We start from the raw sequence: 27632 nt of genomic DNA on the forward strand, positions 1-27632 counted from the left end.
GCACGTTAAACATAACTTTCAGCCTATGTTGAACATATACAGTATTTGAATACCATGGCCATGCCATACCATAGCAAATAATTCCCCAAAGCAGAATGCTTTGCCATCGACGTCAGTCTTGGCTATACCGGATACAGGCTACCCCAAGCACTGTTTGACATGGCATTTTTACTTATTTAACACTTTACGCTAGACTAGGTTTCATTAGGCTAAACGAAGACACAACAGTGAGCCTAATTTATCAGTTTATCCATTTATTAATTTCAACAGCAAATTATAGCCTACATTGGCCTGTAGGCGGCTCAAGTCCAATGAGTACTTACGTCCTTTCGATTTCTTACAGGTTGGGTCGTTGTTGCCCACAACTCACTAGCTTTCTGCTAATGAATGACGTCATTGACGCATTTGAAAGGCTTTTTAGAACAAATAAGTGACTCAAAAAATATAATACTCAGCGGTGTATATTTTCTCTGCCCCCTCTTTCGCATGCAACATTCCAATTTCTGGCCAAAAAATTATAGAAAAAAGTGAGAAAAAGTGGATTTGAGGGGTACAGCTCCATAGACCTCAATTCATTCTGCACTTATTCGTGAGCGCCCTCATGTGGAACCAGAACAGGAACTGCAACCAGTTCAGAAACCGGAAGTTTCCCGAGAGTGGCGGTTCTCCCTTTTACTGTCTATGGGTTCTCCCCTTATTAGACATTCTCTGGTTTTATACATAGATATAGGACTAGGTCATCTTTGCTTCAAACAGATGCATTCTTGTGTTATTTCCTTTTTCGTCTCACCATTTCCGGCGTCGAAGGCCGTACAAGCGTAAACACGCTTTGGTACGTCGGTGTCACGTGGTCTTCAACGCTGCATAGAGACAGCTTGGAACAGCCGCCGAGGGAGCAGATTGCGGGAGGGTGTCGTTTTTGGACGGAGATACTGTCGAACAAAATGGGAGTCGAGATTGAGACAATAACCCCGGGCGATGGTAACATAAAACATCTAATATCCATTATGAAAATTTAGTATTGAACTGTTTATATATTTTGATATTATTTGTCTCCTTTTGATCTCATTTTTATAACCGCGGGCTCCTGCCTGTTTTCCTGTTTTTCTCTGCGCGCTCTAACAGGAAGGACTTTCCCCAAAAAAGGACAGACGTGTGTGGTGCATTATGTCGGTGAGTCTTAAATAGGTTTGAAGTGACTTAGTAGCTTTATTGTTTTCCGATTGAGTACCTTCTATGAAACTGGGCGTTAACTTGGTGTTATATATTCAAGATATCGGTATATCGACCATTTTAGCTATACAAGCAACCTCTATTACGAATCGTATCAAACAAGCCTAGCTGATGGCCCCAGCAATGCCAGTGTGTAGTTAGCTATCTGCTAACTGGGTATGCACCCAACACGGTTTCCCTGTAAAATTACAATAAATGGAAAGGTTTTCTCTGTAAAGATCAGCATGCTTTCGTGTATGTAAGATTGGTCAGTGTAAAGCTGAAACCATGCATATCTTAACGTTATTCGTTAACGTTACACAATCGTGTCAATCTATTATACGAACAGATAGACGTTAACGTTTGTTGCGCTAGGTACTGTTAGCTATAACAAACGACACCCCGGCACAACCTCAATGAAACTGGGTGCACTGTATATAGCCATCTTGTACTCTACGCTGGTGTTAAATTAAAACGCAGATTTTTTTATTTTATTTTAATCGTGCATCGTTATTGCATGTAGCTCCACTTGAAGTTAATTGAAAAATATTATTTTTTGCTCAAGATGTCCAGCCGTCGACAGCCTATTGCATCTGTCTCATTCAGACAAGACGGCTCTGTTTTTAAACCCCGTCTGATTTCTTGCCATTGTTGGAACTCGAAGGATTGGCGGCGTTGGATAGAGCGGATTATCAGCGTCTGGGGTGATTGACTCCATGGGATATTGTGACTCGGTGTATTGGCTGTAAGTTAGTGCATTAAGGAGTTCTGAGTGGATAAGTCTTTAATTAAGTTACCGATCAGGTGCACAGGGAATTGTTTTAATTTTCTTAAGATAATGCTTCTACGACGAGCTTCTCACTTCCAAAGCGCTAGACAGTTGCGATCAAGGCAGTGAGGCTGGTGTTTGATTATGTAACTTTGAAATACTACCCACATTCTTTATTAACTATTTTTTTGTGTGGAAAATAAAAGGATTTTATTACAGATATTATGAATGGGGGGAAACGGGTATTTTACCCGTTGTTGTTATTTTACCAATGAATGGACTATATAACACCATAACTAAGCCATGCTGACCCATTTGGAAAACTGAGCAAGCGATTCATTTAGTCAGGTCATGTGTAAAGTCAGTTTTGATTTGTGATTAAGTGATATATACTGACACATCCATAGAACGTGTGTCAATGAGTCTTTGCAGCTGTTGAGGTACTTTCAGTACATGTTAAGTGTGCGTGTATAGTCACATCCTAGCCCTATACAGATACTGTTATGGTCACATCCTAGCCCTATACAGATACTGCTGAGTGTGAGGATAAGGGGATAGCAGTACGATGCAGGCTTTACCTTGTAGAGGTGATCTGTGTGGACAGCAGGTTTTGGCCCCGTTTCCTCTCACTTGGGTACACGCTAGAGACGAGTGCTGTGGCTATCTCTGCTGAACGGAGAATTCTCTCCTTGACACATAACCCTCAGTGCTCCCTCAGGAAGGAATCACAGCAGGAAAACTAAGATGTGGTTGATTTCTTGTGCGTTTGTCACGTATGATTCTCCATCATTTGCCCTACGTGTTACATAAGCACATAGTGTTGCGCTCCCTCACTACTTCCGTCACTACACCGTGAAATAAAGTTTTCACCTCACAACTTTGCTGATAACATTTCAAATAAATGTCAGTTAGCGCATTAGCAAGGATATTGTGTAACGTATAGGCTAGCCTACTGTTGATGTTGTTTCATAGCCTTTTGCTTGTGTGTAGTTAGGCCCACTGCTAGATTTTGACAGGAGCTCGCGATATCGATTTAAAGTAAGCTACTTGGGCTCACGCAAGCTGTCAAACACTGTCCACTTGCCTATGTGGTGCACCCCTCTGGTTTATACATCCAGTGTTTATAATGTTAGCTAAATGTATCTGGATGTGTTGCTATCAGAGCAAGACGTTAGAGATGGCGCATGACATGCAGTGATGCCTCAAAAAAAAAACAACGCTATTTAAGCACCGAAATGAGGCACCGAAATCCACGTTGTTATTCGATGCTATTCGATGTTACTACCGTTTGCGTCGGCACCGGTGCCATATTAGAACCGTGTTTCGGTGCCCAACCCTACATGCGTCCCTGTCTGTCTGTAGTTGTGGGCTTCTCATGCGTCCCTGTCTGTCTGTAGTTGTGGGCTTCTCATGCGTCCCTGTCTGTCTGTAGTTGTGGGCTTCTCATGCGTCCCTGTCTGTCTGTAGTTGTGGGCTTCTCATGCGTCCCTGTCTGTCTGTAGTTGTGGGCTTCTCATGTGTGTCTGTCTGTAGTTGTGGGCTTCTCATGTGTGTCTGTCTGTAGTTGTGGGCTTCTCATGCGTGTCTGTCTGTCTGTAGTTGTGGGCTTCTCATGCGTCCCTGTCTGTCTGTAGTTGTGGGCTTCTCATGCGTCCCTGTCTGTCTGTAGTTGTGGGCTTCTCATGCGTCCCTGTTTGTCTGTAGTTGTGGGCTTCTCATATGTGTCTGTCTGTAGTTGTGGGCTTCTCATGCGTGTCTGTCTGTAGTTGTGGGCTTCTCATGCGTGTCTGTCTGTAGTTGTGGGCTTCTCATGCGTGTCTGTCTGTAGTTGTGGGCTTCTCATGCGTGTCTGTCTGTAGTTGTGGGCTTCTCATGTGTGTCTGTCTGTAGTTGTGGGCTTCTCATGCGTGTCTGTCTGTAGTTGTGTGCCTCAGAGTGTGAATGCTAAGAGGTGGGGATGGCGACAGAGACCCATCTGGTGGTCTGCAAGGGCTTCCGGGGAAATGACCGCTCTCTCTCTCTTTCTCTCTCTCCTCTCTCTCTCTCTCCCTTCTAGGCTCCCTCACCGATGGACGCAAGTTTGACTCTTCCCGCGACCGTGACAAGCCCTTCAAGTTCAAGATTGGCAAACAGGAAGTGATCCGTGGCTGGGAGGAAGGGGTAGTGCAGGTATGCAATGCCGTACGCCTTGTGTGCGTGTGGTAATGAAGGGCGTGTGGTAATGCGTGTGGTGATTAAGGCGGAACACAGCGGTTCAGATGCCGGAACCAACAACCGGGCAAAGCAGAGTTACCTGTCTATGGCGTTACCTGTCTATGGCGTTACTCTTTGCTTTATGGCGCGTGGAGCTTGCCCCAACAAATGCTGATACGGCGCACAGCAGTTTTAACTTGCCTGCCATGTCAGACCTATTTGATGTATCCTGGTCACTGGTCTCCTCCAGCAGTGTCCCTGGGATGTGTTATGTCATTTACTAAAGATGGGTAGAGACTATCTGATAAAAGGAAAAATGTGCAACACTTGTGGTGGATGGGGAATAAAATTCAATTATCTTTTCTTTTGCTGTCAAGCAGCTAGATGTCAGCTTTTCAGTCAAAGAGCGACAGTGGCAGGAAACTGAGTGTTCAACTCAATTATTGCAAAATGTTATTCACTCACAGGTGTTTCAGATCTGGTCACTGACTACACACCACTGTATAGTGGATCATTTTGTCTAAATTAGGATTGTTAGTGACATGTAGCTGGGGGGGGGTAGTGGTCTGTTCCTGGTGTTGGTGTGTTAGGGGTTAATATGCAAGTGTGACGGTGATGCCAAACCACTGTGCTCCAGCACCTTACATTTGAACAGTCCTTCACCAATCTGCGGAAAGCCTCAAGCCTGCTGTCTGCTTGTCGTTGGCGGCTAAAACATTTTATTTGTGTTATTTCTCAGTTTAGATGTATAAATATAATGTGTGTGTATAAATAATGGCTTCTATCAAACACAATCCAGCTGCTGCAGTCTGCTGCTACCTTACCCATCAAACACAATCCATCTGCTGCAGTCTGCTGCTACCTTACCTATCAAACACAATCTAGTTTAGGTTTTCTGCACCTAAAACGGCAACTGAATTCGACTCCTTTTGTGCTCTAATGTGTGTTTAGATGAGCGTGGGGCAGCGGGCGAAGCTGACCTGCACTCCTGACTACGCGTATGGCAACAAGGGGCATCCAGGGATCATCCCGCCCAACGCAACCCTAATCTTCGATGTGGAGCTGCTCAGCCTGGAGTGAAACCGCTTCTCTTCAGCCTCTCTCTTTCTGTTTGTATTTTTTGGTAAGTGACCATGTGGATGCAATATGCATGTTACATGTTACTGTGGTGTATTGTGTGCTATGGCTCAAAATGTAATTTTGCTCATGTAAAGATTTAATTATTTACCCCTTTCTCTCCTCTGCAGTTGGTCTCCTACCTTGGACACTTGTAAAGAAGCTAGGGGAGTCTGCACTTGATTCTTTAAGAGTCCCGAGTCTAATCTTCCACCACTTGGGTCACTATTTTATCCGTATAGATCTGTGTTTTTGTCAGTGACTGTTATTATCCTCCCTCCACACTCTTCCTATAAAACTATGGGCCATAACCTAACAAACCTCGTGATGTTCTTAATCTTGAAAATACTTAAATTGTGGATTTTTTTTTTTCTGTTCTAGTTTGTGCATGATCAAGTGTAACTACAACATACCAATGAACCATTGAGCAGAGATCTCGTTTACACAGCAATGCACATTCACTCACTGATTTTCCACTGAAAGGGTTGTCCATGTGCAAGCAACCATGTTTGACTTTGAGTTCAAGATGTAAGGGTAACGAAAAGCACACGTTGGCATTCATACCTCCTCCCATCTGGAGAATAGAACAAAATATGAATTTAGCGTAGGAGCGTGAAGGTCTAGCCTGTACTGTTAGCTTGCATAGAGGTGTAGCTTTGAATCATCACGGCCTATCCTTTATGATGTCAATCAGGAACTCCTTTACAATGTTAATTAGAAATGAAGTTGTATTTTCTTTTTTAATTCTGCCCCTCCTATCTGAATTAGGTAGTTGTGATTAGTGTCTGTCCATACACTCGTGGTTTAGTTTGGTAGTGAGTCCCAGCATCCCTGACCCTAGTGCCTCTTCATAAAACAGCCCAATGACAATGATGTCACAGAGGAACAGTCTTGCTGCAAAATGTGTCTAATGTCGTGTTGCCTCAAATTGAGAAAATAATCCAAATAGGTCCGATAGGAGAAACAAAACAAATTGCTGTCTTTTTGGTGGATCTAACTTCGCTTTGTATTAATCAAATAAATCAAGGTTTTGAAAATGGAAACGATATCAATATACTTGCTAATAAAAACAACTGTTTAGTGATACTTGGACTTGGACATTTTAGCACTGAAATCAGACTAATTTTGCAGCCACTCATTGAACGGACAGGGGCTGTGCATGTTCCATAGTTAAGTCCTCTACTGAGTTGACTTTCACTGTGCTCAACTTTTTCCAAGACATTTTAGCGACTTTAGTATTCATCTGGGTATGTGTGCACGTTGGTACACACTAAATTGTGTTTTGCTTTTTTCCTGCAGAAATGTTTTTGCTAAAGTGGGGAAGTATCTTGCAATTGTGACCTCCCACACCTTATTTACTTTAACTACTTGCCATCATTTGTATTTCTCAGATGCCAACTTTCTAACACAAAGAAATACTATTCTAAAGTTGGACTTTTAAATTATACATTTGTTTTTATGAAAGCTGCCACTATCAATACTGATGTGGGACACATTGCCTAAACAAGTTGTTTGTAAACAAATTGTTTGTTTAGTCCAAATGACAGCTAGGGCAACAATGTTTTGTATGAACAATAAATGTTTTAATGAAGAGTTAACATAAAAATATAGTTTAAGGAGATGCTGGCCTTTGCTACTGTTGAAATTCAAGCTATCTGGATATGTGGCTTCAAGGGTCCTTTGCTGCACTGTTCATTCGTGTGCTCAGTAACTAGCGCAGGCAAAAACCAATGATGAAATCAAAATGTGCTGTTGCAATAAAGTGCTTTCTACCTGCTTTGAGAAATTAGCCTTTTTTCAGATGTCTTCACCAGACTGCGTTTTTAGCTGTGTTTTGTTTTTGCCATCCCCATAACCAAATAGCTTATTTACAAGCAAGACTTTGCCACCATGAATGACTGAAAATAATTTCTCTATCACCCTTCTATCATGCTGACATTTTTTCACCATAACCATTAACTTACAATGGCACATTCGGAAACACACACGAGGGGTCAGTTAATTTGACAATAGGCCTACTGTCTTGTTTAGGAAGGTGGACGGAACCCTCAAGACTGCGCTTCTCGAATGCAGACAAGAGGAAACAAGCAAAACAACACCACTAACCCAAACTCAACCAACTGTGTAGGACTTCGGAAATAGAAAGAAATATATTACTTACCTCAACAGTCTGAGTTGAAATGTGGGCTGCGATCGTTCAGGATGGGCTACTGTTTAATTTCGGATATAGTTTACCTGTCAGGCCTTGAGAATGACTAATGGCCTAGTCCAGGGGTTCCCAAACTTTTCCATGACAAGGCCCCCCAAATACCACTAGGTTCTGGCCAAGGACCCCCTTGATGTGTTATTAAACCCATCGACAATACTACGGCAAATGTAAAAATACATTAAGCTAATCCTAATAATTATTTTAGCCACAAGCACTTCGCGATGGAGCATACAGTGTGTAAAAATGGCATTTGGGGCTTTCTGCTATATGACAGTTATCACTCTACTATTATTCCCAGTCATAATCATGGAAAATATAATGTTCAGATAATGTGACCAATTATTATAATGGCATTGTATAACAACCCTCATAGTAATAGGTATATTTTACATTTTTCAAATGTATTTATTTGTTGCTTTTATTTTTCCTTCCAACTTGCTGAGGCCCCCCTGGCACCCCCTCGCGTCCCCCACTTTGAAAACCACTGGCCTAGTCTACTTGTGGTCCAACGTAATTCATTGAAACTATGACTCATATAAGTCATATGATTGGCAGCCATAAAGTCGTAACATTACCATTGTCGTCATGTCAACATCCTTTTTCCAGAGCAGTATACTATAGTATATAATGTTCCCGACCTACAGTCAAAATTAAACTTTGTATGACAAGTAAACGAGGGTTAAACAGCACAGCACAGAAAAGTCTTCAACAGCTGGTTAAAAGGCGGTCTGAAATACGTCATGCAAGCCCTTGCCTACCAGGAAGTTTAGCAAAGAAGTTCCAGTAACAGCGCAAAGCGAGAAGTACCTCGGCTCGGACGTGTCTGGTTTTGTTAGCTCGCTAGGACTAGCTACATAATCTCCTGACCGTATTTGCGCTTGGGTTTCAGTACAGTAAATTACAAGGTAAGAACACTTCTCATGAACAAGTTTTGAGTACGGACACAGGTATGGTAATTCGATGAATGGTCAATTGCGCTAGAGCTGTTATGGTTTTAATTTTGTTCTCGCTGTTGATCAGCTAGTTTCTACCTCCGTGGCTTGAGTTGCATCGGTTGCATCTTTATCCTAGTAGCTAACGTTACCTTAGCTAGCTCACAAAGTGGTAACTATCGCTAGCTGCCCAGAAGCTAGCGGTTTCTCGAAAGAACAAAGACAAACCAGTTAGGTAAACATTTGACTTTATCTAACTGTTGTGTTTTATGAGGTCATTACATAACGCACCTTACACATGGAGGTAACATCTATGAGGAAAGCTTATAAGTTGGACATCGACATAATTGCAAAAGTTCACTGGCAAGTAGTTAAATCAGTGGTAATAACAGCTTAAAGTAACACCTGGGATCCCACCCCGTTAGCTAACTTAACGTTAGCGCGATGGCTGTGATGGCGCAGTTCATCTTGCTAATAAGTTAACCGTTTTCTTAATAATTCGTCAAAGCAACGTGTCTTACGTTCATTTCAGCAGTCTAATATCACTTCTCTCTGGAATCCATGAACGTTGGCTTGCCATTAACGTTGTGATACGTAATGATTTGACCTAATCATATGAGTCAGTTTGGGGACACAACGTTAACCAAAACATCTAGCAGCTACCGTTAACGTTATTTATCATCGGCGTGATGACGACACTTAAGTGCTAGGCCTTTATATATGGTGCTAGGTAAATTGATGTGTTTGAGGCACTTATGTCGGAGGCCTCTTCTCTGCTGTGGCCAACATTTACTTTTAACTTATTTAGCCAGTATGAACTGTCTCCAAGTCATGTTACTTTGATAGTTAACTCATAAGTAAGTTTAGTGACGCTAACTTGCTTCCCCACTCATGTGAATGAAACTGTTTCTCACAATTTTTTGTCAGACCAAACATCTTAACCTTAGCAAGGCCATTTGGTTGAAGGAGGTAGAACGGGGGATTCCAGAATGACATCAGCTTCAGGATTATGTTAGCCACTCATTTCAGACTGGCTGGCCATTGGTAACAGTGTTGTAAGTTTCACGTGATGGTGGATATGCGCAGCGCAATATTGGTGTCTCTTTTCTTAAACTAACAAAGTAAGATCTCACAACAAATACAACTCCGGTAAAGCGAAATAATATAATGAAAAACAGTCATGTGTGATTTGTCATTTTAAAGTTAGAACACCCGTCACTCGTCACCTGTCACCCACCTCTTATAAAATCACAGATTCAGGCCAGTCTCAATGGTTTCGTTTTCCAGGCTGAGAATGAACGTTTTCTTTACCTCCCCAGACCTCACACTCTGGAGTTTTGGAGATTTCAGCTGGTGCTGCTATCTATGACCATAACTGTTTTCAGACATGTCCTCCGCACTATGCGGATCTTCAAACGGATGTCCGACCCTTCGGGCGATTCAGATAATTTTATGATGCTTACATGAAGACATTATGCAACTTCGTTTCTCTGACCTCTGTGTCAATAGGGCAATAATCCTTTCCCCAGAGTGACTCATTTGTGTTTCCAGTTCCCTTCAAAAAACCTCTCGTGACGGTTTTGCACAATATGCTTTTGCTTTGTTTGATTAGAGATCATTTTTTGAAAATGTTGTCTAGAGATTCCAAAATCTAAAGATTTATTCCAGAACAGAAAGTTGTTGATGTTTGTTTTGGCAAAGTAATGTAAAATTTGATAAATTATCTTTGTTTGAGGTTAGCTGTTTTAAGAACTGTCCAGAAGTGTGAGAGCTCTTTAGCTAGTCTGGTTGTCCAGACTTTCCTGTTCTCTACCTCCGTACATCTTCTGAAGTATAGTCTTTTTACCTCATGTTGAGGCCTCTTGTTTTGTGTTTGCCGCCATAAGTTTTATAAATAGCATCACTGTCTTCTGTTTCGGACCGAGCTGGCCTTGATAATAGCTCGCTTATGAACGGCTGAAGGAGGTTCTGGGGAAGACAATGAAGGCACAGCGACCTCGGAGTGATGGACTGGAGTCCTCTGACTCAATTATGTTGTTGCTAAAAGCACTCAGCCAGTGCAAAGAGCCCATCACTGCCCAACAGTGATTTGCACTTTTTTTTCCAATTCCCCAGCGAACCACTTCCAGTAGACAGCAGTCATGAAGGCCTCCAAGTTTGTGGAGGCAGGTTATGTTGCCAGAAAGCCCAAAGTATTCTAAGGTCCCTTGTTTTAGCCGACATACTGCGAGAATGCCCCACCCTTCTCATAGCCCAGAGCAAATATTGAAGGGGGCTTTACAGCCTCTAATGACATAATGGAGGGATTGTATGACATCCTCAAGGAGAAGTGCTCTGCTGTGCTGTGTCCCATTGGAAGTAGAGTGGTTCAATCTTGAGTCTCGTGTTCTGCTGTGAAATATGAAAAGGCTTGTAGATCTGCCATTGGGGGAAACCCCCTTCTCCTGTCTGAAAGGCATCCCGTTTCCTGTGAGTGGGCATCCCGTTTCCTGTGAGTGGGCATTGGACCGTAGTTTGATCCTGACTGGCCATCTCTGTGGCCTACAGGAGTGTTTTCCTGAATGCTCGAAATGTTCGGGTAGGGAAGGTCAACTAGGAGCTGATTATGATCGTTAGCGGTGAAAGTTGGCCCTACTTCTGACTAGTATCTGAACCTCAGGGGCCGTATTCACAAAGAATCTGGCGAATTTAGGAGAAACTCCTAAAAAAAATAATGGGCATGTCACTCTTAACTTTAGGACTCCTAATTTGTTTGGCTAAGATAAGAGTAATTCACAAAGCATTTGAGCCCTTAAAAGTAGCACCTAAGTCTGGGACAGCTTAGAAGAAGTCGAAAGGACTACTAACTCACTAAGACCTATGCACAAACAATCCTAAGCTGCTTTTTGTGACATTTCATGTCGCAATGTTTTGAAATGTACGTATGCGGCTAGGAGCTCTCAATGAATGGTTTTGGTTGTTGTTGGTGGCGTTATTGCATCCCTTAGTTACAATGAGCAGTTATTCCCTTGCGATTGTCAACTTGTAAACTAAATGTAACATTTCATTGTAAATCAAATTAAGTTGTTTCTCCTCTTTGCAAATGTACGTGTCTTCATACCATCGTTTAAAACATGTTGCATGTATGCTGCATCAAGTCGTAGTGTATTTTATTATGCTACTAGGCTATTTGCTTTGTCTTACTCTTTATTTATTTAGGCTATTTGTCATCATCTTCCATCTTTCATGGCATTCCAGGCCGTAGCCATGATGCCATTCGCTATATCTCGAAATGGATTTTGTGTATGAAAGGTGTGAAAATGGCATGACAATATGCCTGTCGTTTTCGTGTAGACGTGTCCAAAGAAGCACACCTGGGAATAAACAAAATGTCTCTAGATAGGCTCCCATTGCATTCTAACCATTCAAGGATAAACAAAGGATACTAAACACAAGTACATGCACAGGTGTAATGTTGATTTCACAATGCTTTCATCACACACCAGAGGACTTGGTACATGTCTACACACACTTTACGTATTCACTTAGTAATTGCGTATAGCTCAGCGCGGGCTCATAGCGGCTTATAGCGTTGGCACACTGTGTCTTTGTGAAAGGAGGTCGTTGTGAGGCTGACCACCAAAAACTAGTGCTTCCTGTTTTGATGGGATTAGACTGACACACGTGATGCTCTCTTGCGTGTGCACACACAGACATCTATGCTGAAGAAGGATCTCTATAGGGAAGTAAACCATCCATGATCACTGTCATCTATGCTGAAGAAGGATCTCTATAGGGAAGTAAACCATCCATGATCACTGTCATCTATGCTGAAGAAGGATCTCTATAGGGAAGTAAACCATCCATGATCACTGTCAGGGGAGACTGGCGTTTGCAAGGGAGTACCTACAGGCTCTGGCTAAACAACATCTGCAAATGATGGGCTGCCTACCACACTAGGATGCAGAATATAGGATACATACGTAGATGTTCTACCACACTAGGGCTGGGCGATATGGACCAAAACTGATATCCCGATATTTTGGGGCTGATTGGCGATATACGATATCGATACGATATTGATATTTCAAACAGAAAGAGCGAAGTGCTTCATATATTCACTTCAATCCGTGAATTAGTGAAACACACTCGGCACACAGTGAACACACAGTGAGGTGAAGCACACACCCGGTGCAGTGAGCTGCCTGCATCAACAGCGGCGCTCGGGGAGCAGTGAGGGGTTAGGTGCCTTGCTCAAGGGCACTTCAGCCTTGCCTACTGGTCGGGGTTTGAACCGGCAACCCTCCAGTTACAAGTCCGAAGTGCTAACCAGTAGGCCACGGCTGCACCTCAAAAAATTGAAATTATTCTAACTGTGTGGCGCGACGTCTTGCGTCCCCAATGGTTATTTCACCCATAATCACTGAGTTTCTTGAACATTCCATGGTCTGTCATTGCTAGTGGCTTCCTGTCTGAATGCAGCTGTACTGTGAGTTGGTTGCTCTGAGCAGTAGATCCTGGATGTGGAGATGGCTCTGTTCCCATTCACCAAGTGCACTCCCACTCAGCTCTGCCACACACTCACTTGCTTTCTCAAGCCTGCTGAGTGCCACATGTCAAGTCAATTCTGTAGGCTAATCGTTCCTGTATCTAAATTAATACTTGTAGTAGAAAGACTAGCTCATTTTGGTACATATTTGCCAGCAAAGTGCAACTGACTAGATTAGTCCCCTCTGGAACAGGGTAGACTAAGTCTTGTGACTTCCTGGCAGAAGATGCCCTTCTCCCCAACCCAGCTCTCCCCAACCCAGCTCTAATGATTTTCTGTGAGCTCTCACTAGTTTTCCATTTCCTGGGAAATAAATCATCAGAGTGCACCATCATAAACCAAACAAATCCACCTAGGTCAGGGTTTTCCTAGAATCTCTTGTGTAAAAGAGCACATTAAAGCATATTGTTTTTGTATAGGCTATCAACCCAAACATGCTCTGTAATTTAGTAGGGATGCATGATATTGAATTTCAGCCGATATCCGATATGCCGATATTTACAAGCTCATTTTGGCCGATTGCCGATACCGATATTCACGTCTAATTTTTATTAATTGAAAAGTTTCTCCTGTACTACAATTAACCTGTTATGATGGTGTAGGCTAGGCCTACTTGCTGTCGATACGGGACATTAAAAACTTTACTTTCATTCAACCCTGTATCATTTTAGAAATAGACATTCACTCATGAAAAAATATTTAAATTATTTCAAATAACACATTATAATATAATATTATTATTATTATTATTATTATAAGACAGTTCCCCAAGAGTTGTTGACAATACGACACATTGTTCTCAAATGAACAGAAATGCAGCTGTAACCCTGTAAACTTAAAATGTCAATCTGTAGAGTAAAGTGAATGAGACCTGCAACACGTAGGCTAGTAAATTTACAGCTAGCCTTCATTCTGGACTGATTGCATTGTAAACAAAAGCTTAGCAATGCCTCGTCACGGTTTTAGCTGGTGCCGTTTCTGGCTTAGTGCTTTGTAGAGTTCAGGATGATGGCTCTTAAGCTGTGTTATTAAATTGGTAACGTTAAAAGAGTATCGTTTAACCCCTCCTTGCATCACTGGTACTTTACAAGCCCTGCAAATAGCAATTTTTTTAATCAATTTCCAGAATTTGTAAATACGGCCACACAGCCAACATGTTGAAGTATGTTGTTATCGGCCAGGCACATTGGCAGAAATGTCCATGTTGGCCGATGCCGATAATTAAGTTATGAAGGCTGCAGATACCGATGTCAGGCCGATATCATTGTGCATCCCTAATTTAGCTTTCATTGCACAGGTGGTTGTATCATTGAGCATCATACCACTTTGCCTGTGTGTGTCTGTATAGAACTTTGCCTGTGTGTGTCTGTATAGAACTTTGCCTGTGCGTGTGTGTGTGTGTGTCTGTGTATTTTAGGTTTACCAGAAGTGATGTACAAACAAAGGCACTATGCAAAACCGAAACCACCTGAGGCAACACAACAAACATGTAGCAGCTTGAGAGCAGGCAGCAGTGCGATGACTAAAACATCACAGAAGCAGCAGTGCGATGACTAAAACATCACAGGCAGCAGTGCGATGACTAAAACATCACAGAAGCAGCAGTGCGATGACTAAAACATCACAGAAGCAGCAGTGCGATGACTAAAACATCACAGGCAGCAGTGCGATGACTAAAACATCACAGGCAGCAGTGCGATGACTAAACCATCACAGGCAGCAGTGCGATGACTAAAACATCACAGGCAGCTCCTGCTCCTCCTCACTCCTCCGCTCTCTGCCTCTCTGTAACCTCCATCCCATTCTCTGCCACACTGACAGAAGTGTGCACGGTGGCTCGTCCTGCTTATTTTTATTTATTTTTTAACAGGTTTTATGTAACGCATTCGACACCCTCTGCAGGCAGAATGTCTGGAGGCGTCCGTGTGAATGATGACTCATCCCACACTGCTGCTCCTTTATGTGTTTATTCATTATTTATTTAATTGTGCTGCTGTGATATTTGTGCTGCTGTGATATTTGTGCTGCTGTGATATTTGTGCTGGTTTGTCATGCTAAATCCACTCTGTGCCACGGCAAGAGCGGACTGGGGCCTTGGCCAGCCCTGAGAGAGGAGGGCATGCAAGGGCATGAGCCGTCACCGTGGTTTCCGTCTAGTTAGGGTGGGGACGCTCCGCTTCCCAGGCTGCCGAAAGGACTTGTGTAGGCGGGAGAAGTATGGAGGAAGTGCTTGTGTTGCTGAAAATCCTGTCAACAAAAAAAAATCCTGTTGGGGCAGCCGTGGCCCACTGGTTAGCACACCGGACCTGTAACCGGAGGGTTGCCGGGTTGCCAGTAGGCACGGCTGAAGTGCCTTTGAGCAAGGCACCTAACCCTTCACTGCTCCCCGAGTGCCACTCTTGTAGCAGGCAGCTTACTGCGTCGGGATTAGTGTGGGCTTTACCTCACTGTGTGTTCACTGTGTGCTGAGTGTGTTTCACTAATTCACGGATTGGGATAAATGCAGAGACCAAATTTCCCTCACGGGATCAAAAGAGTATATATACTTATACTTACTTATACTTAACAGTATGCTGAATGAAAGGACACTAATGATGTGTCCTGTCCAGGGGTGTCACGATTTTATATTGAAATCGATCGAAATTATATCTCAATCTCGAACTTCGAACTCAAAAGTAGAATCGATGATGCAGCCACACCCCCAATGTCACGTCCAGCATGTATGCCAAGATGCACAAACGCACATGCACGTGCTGAACCTCGCGGTTGGAACAGTTTCAAAATAAAAAGCGGTTTCAAAATAAAAGCCCCCCCCCCCCCCCCCAAAAAAAAAAACAGAAAAGGAAAAGGCCAAAAAAAAATAAGTAGCATATAAGGAATGCATTAATAGTAATATTTAAAAAAGATTGAAAATCTAATCGAATCGTGGCACCCCTAGTCCTGTCAAAAGTGTGCAGAATGAAAGGACACTTGTTGGGGTGAGGGTCCTGTGTTGGTTTGTCTGTTTTTTTAATGTATTTTGACCACACATGTCAAAGACTAAGCTATTTGTAGCATGTGGTTAGTATTCTGAGTTTCTTCCAGAGATTTCTGTTCCCTGTAAAAAGATTATTGAGTGAGTGCACACACCTGCCCTCTTCACGTCCTACTTCCCTCTTCACGTCCTACTTCCCTCTTCACGTCCTACTTCCCTCTTCACGTCCTACTTCCCTCTTCACGTCCTACTTCCCTCTTCACGTCCTACTTCCCTCTTCACGTCCTACTTCCCTCTTCACGTCCTACTTCCCTCTTCACGTCCTACTTCCCTCTTCACGTCCTACTTCCCTCTTCACGTCCTACCTTCACTCTTCAAAATACACTGTGTATGAAAGGACTCCAATGAATACAGAGAGCAAAAATATTGTGATTCTCCTTATTTTAAGGTAAGATAAGTAAATTGTGTTGCGTTAAAACACGCACCTATTTCCAAGACTACAGTGGAGTATCATAGAGGATTAGAACAGAACTCCGTTCAAAAGCTGCAATCTCATTAGAGCAGCTGGGCTACATGCCAGTCAATCACACAGCTTTACTCCCGCTTTGACTGTCTGCTGTGTTCTGTGTTGTGTTCTGTGTTGTGTGTTCTGTGCTCTGTGTTGTGTTCTGTGTTGTGTTCTGTGTTCTGTGTTGTGTTCTGTGTTGTGTTCTGTGTTCTGTGTTGTGTTCTGTGTTCTGTGTTGTGTTCTGTGCTCTGTGTTGTGTTCTGTGTTGTGCTCTGTGTTGTGTTCTGTGTTGTGTTCTGTGTTGTGTTCTGTGCTCTGTGTTGTGTTCTGTGTGTTGTGTTCTGTGTGTTGTGTTCTGTGTTGTGCTCTGTGTTGTGCTCTGTGTTGTGCTCTGTGTTGTGTTCTGTGTTCTGTGCTCTGTGTTGTGTTCTGTGCTCTGTGTTGTGTTCTGTGCTCTGTGTTGTGTTCTGTGTTCTGTGCTCTGCTCTGTGTTCTCTACTCTGTGTTCTGTGCTCTGTGTTCTGTACAGCTTTTATATTGTTATTTATCAGTTTTGTTTGTGTTGTGTTTTGCAGAATGTCGCTCTATCCATCCCTTGAGGACCTTAAGGTGGACAAGGTCATTAAGGTGAGTCATAAAGTCATTAGTGATTTGAAGATGTCGCAAGTCATTCAAGAGGTACGGATCGCATGACTAACTCGTAGATGTGGTCAAGTGGCCTCTTTGGGAGAGGATGGTGATAAACACTATTTTTAACTACTAGGAAGCTGAAGCAGTAACAACCTGATAAACACTATTCAGGCCCCATGCCTCAACGCAGACGATTGTCCTAACGCATCAAGTTATAAATCTGACAGATCAAAATTCTCTTTTTTTTATTGAAGCGTAACTCCGGAGTAAAAAGAACTTAGGGTCTATTTATGGTAGTTAACAAATTCAAACTTTTGATTGATTACATTAATTGGTTGAGTTTTGAGCAACGCGTTTTTTTGCATTAACGTTGACTGGGCTTATAGTCTAAGCTAAGGGGGACAGCTGGCATGTTAAAAAAACAAACACTATTTTATACCACTGACAATGCTCAAAATATAATTATGACCGCCGCTAGCGAAGCTAGCGAAGCGGTCATATAGGGATTGTCAAAGTTTTTTTTTTTTTTTTTTTTTTTTTTTTTTTTTTTTTTTTTTTTTCCCGTCATCTACTTCCTGAAATTTTGGTCAACGATACCCGGGGCACCGAAACACCAGGGCACATGAAATTTGGTGGGTATGTAGCCCCACTAGACTTTTACGGAAAAATTTCGTTTGGTCCCCGGGGGCCACTCCCCCTCCGCGCTGGGCCCCCCGAAACCCAAAAAATGCAGTTTTTCCTCAATAACTACCTGAACCGTGGCACCGAGGATGAAGAAATTTTTATGGTATGTTGGTCTCAAGGGCCCACATCAACTTAGCCCATAATCACTCATTTGTGATTTGCACCCCCCCGGTAAAAAATGAAAATGCAATATCATTCTGCTTTAATCGCCCCTCTCTTCAGTAAAGACGTTCAGAACTGCACCAAATTTTATGTGTATGATTAACCTGACATTCTCTGGGGGTATGCCAAGTTTCGTAGAATTTCATCCATGGGGGGGTCTAAAAAATTAAGTTATGTGTACATTTAGTGACTCTACACTCATTGGCCTGTAGATGGTGGTGCACACATATACACATGCACACACACACACAGGCACCCACATACTATGTTACCGTTAGCATGGTTGAGTGATGGAGGCCAATTTGATTATTGATGTATTTGTAGAAAACCATAAATGCGTTTATAAGCTACCAAGCAAATCGATAACAGCACTAATTGTATCTTTCGACTGTCATCTCATTTGCTTATGACCATAACCTAGGCTACTAACAGGAGCTAAGTGAGTTAGCCACAACACGTTCGCTACGTGATGGTTTTTTAATGGAAAATATATAGGCTACCTGAAAGATAACCTGTCTATGATCCCGTGATGATCTACAATCTCCATTTAAACCAGATGTTTTAGAGTGCACGTTGAGATGTATTCAGGGCAGGGCTGTACCTACACATATTTGTTGCACGTGCTACAAAAATCATTCTTTGCGATGAATGATTTAGTACCAACGTTACAAGGGTCAGATACAGTTTTGCCTATGGCTATTCCGTGAGACTGAGGCGCTTTTTGTTTGTTCGAAGTGCGTGTTTAGGGTGTGAGAGGGGAGTCGATGTGCTTTGATTCCAGCTTGGTAGTTGTAGTCTATGCGATTAAAAAACACGTGTGTGTGAAGTATCCAAACAATGATAACGCTTTCATTATGGCTGCTTTAGCCACAGACCTTGAGCTACTGTACAGTGGGTTGGGTTCCGTTTAGAAGTGTCCACTTCATTCGCCCTTTCCGTGATTCACAGCTACGTGAAATGTATTACTACTGATATGCAAAACTATTAACTTTTTCGCCAAGAGGTGGCAGCTTGATACTGTAAGGTGTAAGCCATTGGTTCCAACGGAGATTTTATTTGGGTCGCCAGCATAGCCTAGCGACAATTTGTGTTGTGTAATAGGCCTAGCATAGGGCCTACCTTATATAGCTTATAGTTTGTTAACAGTCACGGTTTTGTCATAACTCCCTCTATGCATTTTTGCATTTAGAATAGCTCTAAAACCGGGGGGCGAACACGTCGCAGGGGGGGCGCCAGTGCGTGGATATCTCAATCGCAAAATTAAACAATATTTCTATCGGGCGCCTACCATGGACTAGGCTGGGTGAAAATCAAAAGATTGCGTCAAAAGATTGAGCTTAACCATTGACCTCATGGTTGCAAAATGCAAGGGAACATGAATCAGCATATTATTTGCACAAACAATAACGGAGAGTAGCTCTTCAACTTTGCCCGTTAAAATGTGTATGAACAGTCTCGCAACGCATTTCATGAAGGCCCTTTGGACATGTCAGTTATTTGCACCACTGGGAAAAACGGCATTTTGTTTTAGACTACTGGTATTTCATTTGTGCATTGACAATAAAGCTGAATATCATTTGAACTAGATGACTAAACTTATGCATATGTAGAAGAAGAAACATTCACAAAAATCCATGACATGACCTCTCTTCTTGATAGCTGTTGAAAACTGCATGGAACTGACAGGGATTGTTTTGTTTAATAATAAATAAATAAATACATTATGCTGCTACCTTCTGCTTTTCCCAAATACAATGTAGCCTACAGGTGTACCTTTCATCAGTCCAGTTGCAATGGATGGACTGTGATGAACTGCCCTACTTGTGATTGTTTAGAGATTTTAAAGGTTTTATAACAATGTTACAGATTTTTTGGCCCAGAAACAAATCTATTCACCTTTGCAGCGCCAGTAGGCTACTTTGTGTGCGGAATGTGTGCAAACACACATTTCAAACAAGCATACACAAAAGTTTCAAGAGTGAGGAATGGAGTAGAAGATGGAGACAAATTCATTAATATGATTTATTTTCGCGGAATGGATGTGCAGGACTGAGCGGCGGTCATATTTTGTACCGCTACGCGGTACATCTAGTTACACTTCTGTGGTAGTGTGGTGAGGGTCCCTACAGACAAACCTAAGTATTGTAAACTTTGAAAGTGTACAGAGAGGTTATAACAAGACCTGTATCTGAAGGAAGCCTAGCAAATTGCCTAGCTTCGTGTTCTGGTAGCATCAAGTCAGTGGGTTCGACTTCTTCCAGCAATGTGTGACACACACTATCTTTATTTAAACTGAGTTACTATGACATTAGCACAACACTCACAACATTGCTACTAGTATAATTAGTGGGTTTGATCCAGCAAGACCACTATTGTTCTTCTTAAGTTTTCTTATTAGTGGGTTTGATCCAGCAAGCCCACTATTGTTCTTCTTAAGTTTACTTTATTTATTAGTGGGTTTGATCCAGCAAGCCCACTATTGTTCTTCTTAAGTTTACTTTATTTATTATTCCTTTTCACCCACTTTTTGGCCGAACTACTGCTCCTAGACCGTTTGAGCTATCGACGCGGTTCGAACTCCAAAAATTCAGGCCCGAACCGGTGTAACTTGCTTGTTAATTTCGTGTCGCTGGCCCTTGTCGTTTTCGCGGTATTCCCGTTTTTCTGCGTTTTTCGGCCCCATTGAAATGAATGGCGGAATGTTCAAGGATTCTAATTCGATTGTGACATCACAGCTCTAATTGTTTAAGCTTGCACCTGGCAGAGTTCTGAGCCATCTGGCAGAGCTCTAATGGGCTGGGCTGGGCTGTCTGTGTATATGAAGGTGTGTGCATGTAACTTTTGACCCGTATGTCCGATTTTCATGAATGAGGTACCGTTGGAATCCTTGAAAGAAGCCCAGTTCAATGCCTTGCCAGCACTAAGTGTAAAGGTAAAGTAAAAAAAGATGAGACAGCGCGAAACGCTGTCTCATCTTTTTTTTTAAAGCCAAACCATGTTCATAATGTCTCATCTTTTTTTTTAAAGCCAAACCATGTTCATATAGGTCATTAAAAAAATAAATAAATATGTTCCCAATCCATTCAGCCCAGTTCTATGCCCAGCTAGCTCCATTCAAACACAGTCATGTGTACAGTTGTATAGATTATTACTTTGAGAAACACGCATTCATACAGATATTATGCACATCCACGCATCACTATTCAAGTTAAGTTACTCATTATTGCCCGGCAAGAAGTCCACACTCAATTCAATTGTCTTGCCACGATCTGTGGAGCTTACAGACAACGTTATATTACTATAGGTTCTGTATGCTATTTAAAGCCGACCTAACGATGAGTCCCTTTAAGACGGTGTGTTGCAATGCATTCTGGGTGCTGTGCTGTGATCCGACGGCTCGTCACCTGACCCACCAAACACAACGATGCTTGAACCAGAGCACTTGAACTAAACGTAGTAAAAATATATAGCTACCAAGGCTCCAAATAGCAACACACTCACACCGTAGCATAATGAGGGTATCTACATGTAAACCGAAGCATTCAGAACTGTGTAAGTCTACAGGCAGTTTATTAAAAAGAACGTCAACGTCAACGGGTCAACGTCAACGATAAGTAAGTTAGGCTAACGTAAACGTTAGCTATTTGCTGTTGTCATATGCTAGTGCTATATGCTTTAGGCTACGTGATGGCCATTTATCACACTCATTTTAGGTACTACTTTTACGAGGTCTGTAGTTCTGTCAAAATGTATCTTATCTATGAACAGACTACATGATTATCTTCCTTAGACTTCGTAGATGTAGTTACTACAATTTGGAAGCGAATTTCGAAGTGTAAATATGGTTTTAGTGTGTAAACAGACCAACCGCGATTTTGCAATGAAGTTAATGGAGCCTTTTATGTAGGGCTTCTAGGCTACTTTCACGAAGTCTGTAGTTCTGTCAAAATGTATCTTATCTATGAACTGACTACATGATTATCTTCCTTAGACTTCGTAGATGTAGTTACTACAATTTGGAAGCGAATTTCGAAGTGTAAATATGGTTTTAGTGTGTAAACAGACCAACCGCGATTTTGCAATGAAGTGAATATGGAGCCTTTTATGTAGGACTACTAGGCTACTTTCACGAAGTCTGTAGTTCTGTCAAAATGTATCTTATCTATGAACAGACTACATGATTATCTTCCTTAGACTTCGTAGATGTAGTTACTACAATTTGGAAGCGAATTTCGAAGTGTAAATATGGTTTTAGTGTGTAAACAGACCAACCGCGATTTTGCAATGAAGTGAATATGGAGCCTTTTATGTAGGACTACTAGGCTACTTTCACGAAGTCTGTAGTTCTGTCAAAATTGATCTTATCTATGAACAGACTACATGGTTATCTTCTTTAGACTTTGTAGATGTAGTTATTACAGTTTGGAAGCGAAATTCGAAGTGCAAATATGGTTTAAATGTGTAAACAAGACGCCTGATGTTTAATATATGTTAATGAATGGGCACAGTATTATTGTGTACAGTAATGGGCTATCAGTAGTATGTAAACAGTTCATGTGTTATGTGATTTACATAAACTAACAACAGAAATGTTAAAAGCTGGTATTGTGTTTCCTGAATTCTTACATTCAGGCATTCAAATGAAATGTAATTAAATAGCATATCAATCATGCAACAATGCAAAAACAATGAAATTAGTGTAGGCCTAATTATATTTTACATTAGTAAAGCAGTACTCTGATGTGCATGCTTTCACAAACTTTTGTAAACAATCTTAGCACTTTAAACATTGACTGTTTTGAAGTGCATGTATAGCAATATAGTATAAAAATAATAATAATAATTGTGATATCGTTACAATTTGATGGGGTGGGTGGGAGGAGGGGTTGGTTCATGTAGGTGGGCCCTATGACCCCAAAGTATGCCTTGACTGGGCCTCAGGTCAAAGAAGTTTGAGAAAGGCTGATGTAGATGACAAAGCAGCAAGGAGGCGTCGTGTGATCATTTAAACAAGTTTTATGACCAGGTCGATGAGGGTGGGAAAAATCGTACATTTCTGTGCAAACTTTGCCGGCACTTCAGTCACATTGTCTTTTAAGAAAATGCAGTCCTTTTTTCGGTTCCAGCAGCCAACAACCTCAGAACTGACCCTTCAGGCCTCTCAGGAGGCCTGGCCTTCTAACCTAGTGACCACCATAGCAACCAGCATGATTGCCCTAGCAACCAGCATAGCAACCACTATATTTATGCGTTTTAGCTTATTGGATGTTGCGTTAATGCAGATAACTTTTGATCCGTGTGCCCGATTTTCATAAATGAGGTACCGTTGGAATCCTTGGATGAGGCCGAGTTCCATGCCCCTGATCAAACCCACTCTTGCAGTTTCTCGGAACCGCAATTCTAGTTAGTGGGTTTGATCCAGCAAGCCCACTATTGTTCTTCTTAAGTTTTCTTATTAGTGGGTTTGATCCAGCAAGCCCACTATTGTTCTTCTTAAGTTTTCTTATTATTATTATTATTATTAGTGGGTTTGATCCTGCAAGCCCACTATTGTTCTTGCGGAGCAAGCCCACTATTGTTCTTCTTAAGTTTTCTTCTTATTAGTGGGTTTGATCCAGCAAGCCCACTATTGTTCTTCTTAAGTTTTCTTATTATTATTATTATATCTTCCTATAAGCCCACTTTTTGGCCGAACTACTGCTCCTAGACCGTTTGAGCTATCGACGCGGTTCGAACTCCAAAAATTCAGGCCCGAACCGGTGTAACTTGCTTGTTGCTTTCGTGTCGCTGGCCCTTGTCGTTTTCGCGGTATTCCCGTTTTTCGGCATTTTTGGGCCCCATTGAAATCAATGGCGGAATGCTGGGGCTTTATGACATCACAGCACCTCATTACTTGCACCTGGTAGAGCTCTGCTGCTAGAGTTGAGTACTTGCACCTGGCAGAGTTCTAAGCCATCTGGCAATGTCTAATGGGCTGGGCTGGGCTGTCTGTGTATATGAAGGTGTGTGCATGTAACTTTTGACCAGTATGTCCGATTTTCATGAATGAGGTACCGTTGGAATCCTTGAATGAAGCCCAGTTCAATGCCTTGCCAGCACTAAGTGTAAAGGTAATGTAAAAAAAGATGAGACAGCGCGAAGCGCTGTCTCATCTTTTTTTTTAAAGCCAAACCATGTTGATACAGGTCATTAAAAAAAAAAAATATATATATTTTCCAAATCCATTCAGCCCAGTTCAATGCCTTGCCAGCACTAAGTGTAAAGGTCATGTAAAAAAAGAGGAGACAGCGCAAAGCGCTGTCTCCTCTTTTTTTTAAAGCCAAACCATGTTCATATAGGTCATTAAAAAAATAAATAAATAAAGTATTTCACCAATCCATTCAGCCCAGTCCTATACCCAGCTAGCTCCATTTGAACTTAGTCATGTATACAGTTGTATAGATTATTACATTGAGAAACACACTTTCATACAGATATCATGCATATCCACGCAGCATTACTAATTAAGTTACTCATCGTTGCCCAGCAAGAAGTCCACAACCATTTCAATTGTCTTGCCACGATCTGTGGAGCTTACAGACAACATTATATTACTACAGGTTCTGTATGCTATTTAAAGCCGACCTAACGCTGAGTCCCTTCTAGACGGTGTGTTGCAATGCATTCTGGGTGCTGTGCTGTGATTCGACGGCTCGTCACCTGACCCACCAAACAACAACTCTCTGGGATGTGGCAAATATCGCGTAAAAACCTTGTTGCCGGAACAACAGGGAAAAGGCAACAGGATAGCAGCACGAAAGATACACAGGATACACACGGAATTTTGATGGACGTCCTTATCAGTCTATGGTCTAACTTATAAACGTGTCGGGTCAACGTCAACGATAAGTAAGTTAGGCTAACGTAAACGTTAGCTATTTGCTGTTGTCATATGCTAGTGCTATATGCTTTAGGCTACGTGATGGCCATTTATCACACTAATTTTAGGTACTACTTTTACGAGGTCTGTAGTTCTGTCAAAATGTATCTTATCGTTGAACAGACTACAAGGTTATCTTCCTTAGACTTCGTAGATGTAGTTACTACAATTTGGAAGCGAATTTCGAAGTGTAAATATGGTTTTAGTGTGTAAACAGACCAACCGCGATTTTGCAATGAAGTTAATGGAGCCTTTTATGTAGGGCTTCTAGGCTACTTTCACGAAGTCTGTAGTTCTGTCAAAATGTATCGTATCGTTGAACAGACTACAAGGTTATCTTCCTTAGACTTCGTAGATGTAGTTACTACAATTTGGAAGCGAATTTCGAAGTGTAAATATGGTTTTAGTGTGTAAACAGACCAACCGCGATTTTGCAATGAAGTGAATATGGAGCCTTTTATGTAGGACTACTAGGCTACTTTCACGAAGTCTGTAGTTCTGTCAAAATTGATCTTATCTATGAACAGACTACATGTTTATCTTCTTTAGACTTTGTAGATGTAGTTATTACAGTTTGGAAGCGAAATTCAAAGTGCAAATATGGTTTAAATGTGTAAACAAGACGCCTGATGTTTAATATATGTTAATGAATGGGCACAGTATTATTGTGTACAGTAATGGGCTATCAGTAGTATGTAAACAGTTCATGTGTTATGTGATTTACATAAACTAACAACAGAAATGTTAAAAGCTGGTATTGTGTTTCCTGAATTCTTACATTCAGGCATTCAAATGAAATGTAATTAAATAGCATATCAATCATGCAACAATGCAAAAACAATGAAACTAGTGTAGGCCTAATTATATTTTACATTAGTAAAGCAGTACTCTGATGTGCATGCTTTCACAAACTTTTGTAAACAATCTTAGCACTTTAAACATTGACTGTTTTGAAGTGCATGTAGGCAATATAGTATAAAAATAATAATTGTGATATCATTACAATTTGATAGGGGTTGGGAGGAGGGGGTGGGTTCATGTAGGTGGGCCCTATGACCCCAAAGTATGCCTTGACTGGGCCTCAGGTCAAAGAAGTTTGAGAAATGCTGATGTAGACAACAAAGCAGCAAGGAGGCGTCGTGTGATCATTTAAACAAGTTTTATGACGAGGTCGATGAGGGTGGGAAAAATCGTACATTTCTGTGCAAACTTTGCCCGCACTTCAGTCACATTGTCTTTTAAGAAAATGCAGTCCTTTTTTCGGTTCCAGCAGCCAACAACCTCAGAACTGACCCTTCAGGCCTCTCAGGAGGCGCTGGCCTTTAACCGCAGCCAGAAGAGAGTCAGCAGAAATTTGATTGCCTTTAAAAAATCTGACTTCTTAAAAAATCTTAAACTGGCTGCATTACGTGATTATTTCTGAGATTCTGATACGTTTTTAACCATGACCTATACACAGTTCTGGTTTGAAAATGTATCTCTTAAAATAATCACTTTATGCAGTCAGCTTAAGATGGCTTACTAGCAACTAACTAATTACCCTAGCAACAACCTAGAAACCACCCCTGTAATGTCAACCTAGCGACCACCATAGCAACCAGCATAGCAACCATGTTATTTATGCGTTTTAGCTTATTGGATGTTGCGTTAATGCAGACAACTTTTGATCCGTGTGCCCGATTTTCATAAATGAGGTACCGTTGGAATCCTTGGATGAGGCCGAGTTCCGTGCCACTGATCAAACCCACTCTTGCAGTTCCTCGGAACCGCAATTCTAGTTATTTATTATTCCTGTTCACCCACTTTTTGGCCGAACTACTGCTCCTAGACCGTTTGAGCTATCGACGCGGTTCGAACTCCAAAAATTCAGGCCCGAACCGGTGTAACTTGCTTGTTGATTTCGTGTCGCTGGCCCTTGACGTTTTCGCGGTATTCCCGTTTTTCTGCGTTTTTTGGGCCCATTGAAATGCATGGCGGAATGTTCAGAATTCAAATTTCGATTGTGACATCACAGCTCTAATTGCTTAAGCTTGCACCTGGAAGAGTTCTAAGCCACCTGGCAGAGCTATAATGGGCTGGGCTGGGCTGTCTGTGTATATGAAGGTGTGTGCATGTAACTTTTGACCAGTATGTCCGATTTTCATGAATGAGGTACCGTTGGAATCCTTGAATGAAGCCCAGTTTAATGCCTTGCCAGCACTAAGTGTAAAGGTAATGTAAAAAAAGATGAGACAGCGCGAAGCGCTGTCTCATCTTTTTTTTAAAGCCAAACCATGTTGATACAGGTCATTAAAAAAAAAATATATATATATTTTCCAAATCCATTCAGCCCAGTTCAATGCCTTGCCAGCACCAGTTGTAAAGGTCATGTAAAAAAAGATGAGACAGCGCGAAGCGCTGTCTCATCTTTTTTTTAAAGCCAAACCATGTTCATATAGGTCATTAAAAAAATAAATAAATAAATAAAGTATTTTACCAATCCATTCAGCCCAGTCCTATGCACAGCATGCTCTATTCAAACTTAGTCATGTATGTATACAGTTGTATAGATTATTACATTGAGAAACACACTTTCATACAGATATTATGCACATCCACACATTACACACCTGACACATTCATGTTAAGTTACTCATCATTGCCCGGCAAGAAGTCCACAATCAATTCAATTGTCTTGCCACGATCTGTGGAGCTTACAGACAACGTTATATTGCTATAGGTTCTGTATGCCATTTAAAGCCGACCTAACGATGAGTCCCTTTAAGACGGTGTGTTGCAATGCATTCTGGGTGCTGT

General features: G+C 41.7%; 2 protein-coding genes across 2 annotated transcripts in view; both read left to right on the top strand.

The window, feature by feature from the left end:
* The first annotated feature begins 823 nt into the window (after positions 1-823).
* Positions 824-7076, top strand: fkbp1ab (FKBP prolyl isomerase 1Ab). Its single transcript, XM_076275657.1, has 5 exons — positions 824-981; positions 1126-1173; positions 4038-4150; positions 5126-5297; positions 5422-7076. Exons 1-4 carry the CDS (start codon positions 945-947, stop codon positions 5252-5254), a joined length of 327 nt encoding a protein of 108 aa, XP_076131772.1. The 5' UTR covers positions 824-944; the 3' UTR covers positions 5255-5297; positions 5422-7076.
* A 1120-nt stretch (positions 7077-8196) lies between these two features.
* sdcbp2 (syndecan binding protein (syntenin) 2) overlaps positions 8197-27632 on the top strand; it is a 54016-nt gene continuing 34580 nt past the window's right edge. Inside the window, exons 1-2 of the mRNA XM_076275524.1 lie at positions 8197-8404; positions 17017-17068. Of these exons, the coding sequence (XP_076131639.1) occupies positions 17018-17068 (51 nt within the window). The 5' untranslated portion in view covers positions 8197-8404; position 17017. The remainder of the gene's footprint in view (positions 8405-17016; positions 17069-27632) is intronic.

This window comes from Alosa pseudoharengus, unplaced genomic scaffold (assembly GCF_046254945.1).
Source record: "Alosa pseudoharengus isolate Yale_2024_CS ecotype anadromous, Long Island Sound unplaced genomic scaffold, YU_APseudo_1.1 YU_APseudo_1.1_scf_9, whole genome shotgun sequence".
Lineage (NCBI taxonomy): Eukaryota > Metazoa > Chordata > Actinopteri > Clupeiformes > Clupeidae > Alosa > Alosa pseudoharengus.

Bases quoted from the DNA above. Each gene is read 5' to 3' on its own strand.
- fkbp1ab (XM_076275657.1), top strand. From the start codon at position 945: ATGGGAGTCGAGATTGAGACAATAACCCCGGGCGATG. The intron at 1,174-4,037 runs GTGAGTCTTAAA...TCTCCCTTCTAG, and splicing joins GTGTGTGGTGCATTATGTCG to GCTCCCTCACCGATGGACGC. The intron at 4,151-5,125 runs GTATGCAATGCC...ATGTGTGTTTAG, and splicing joins GGGAGGAAGGGGTAGTGCAG to ATGAGCGTGGGGCAGCGGGC.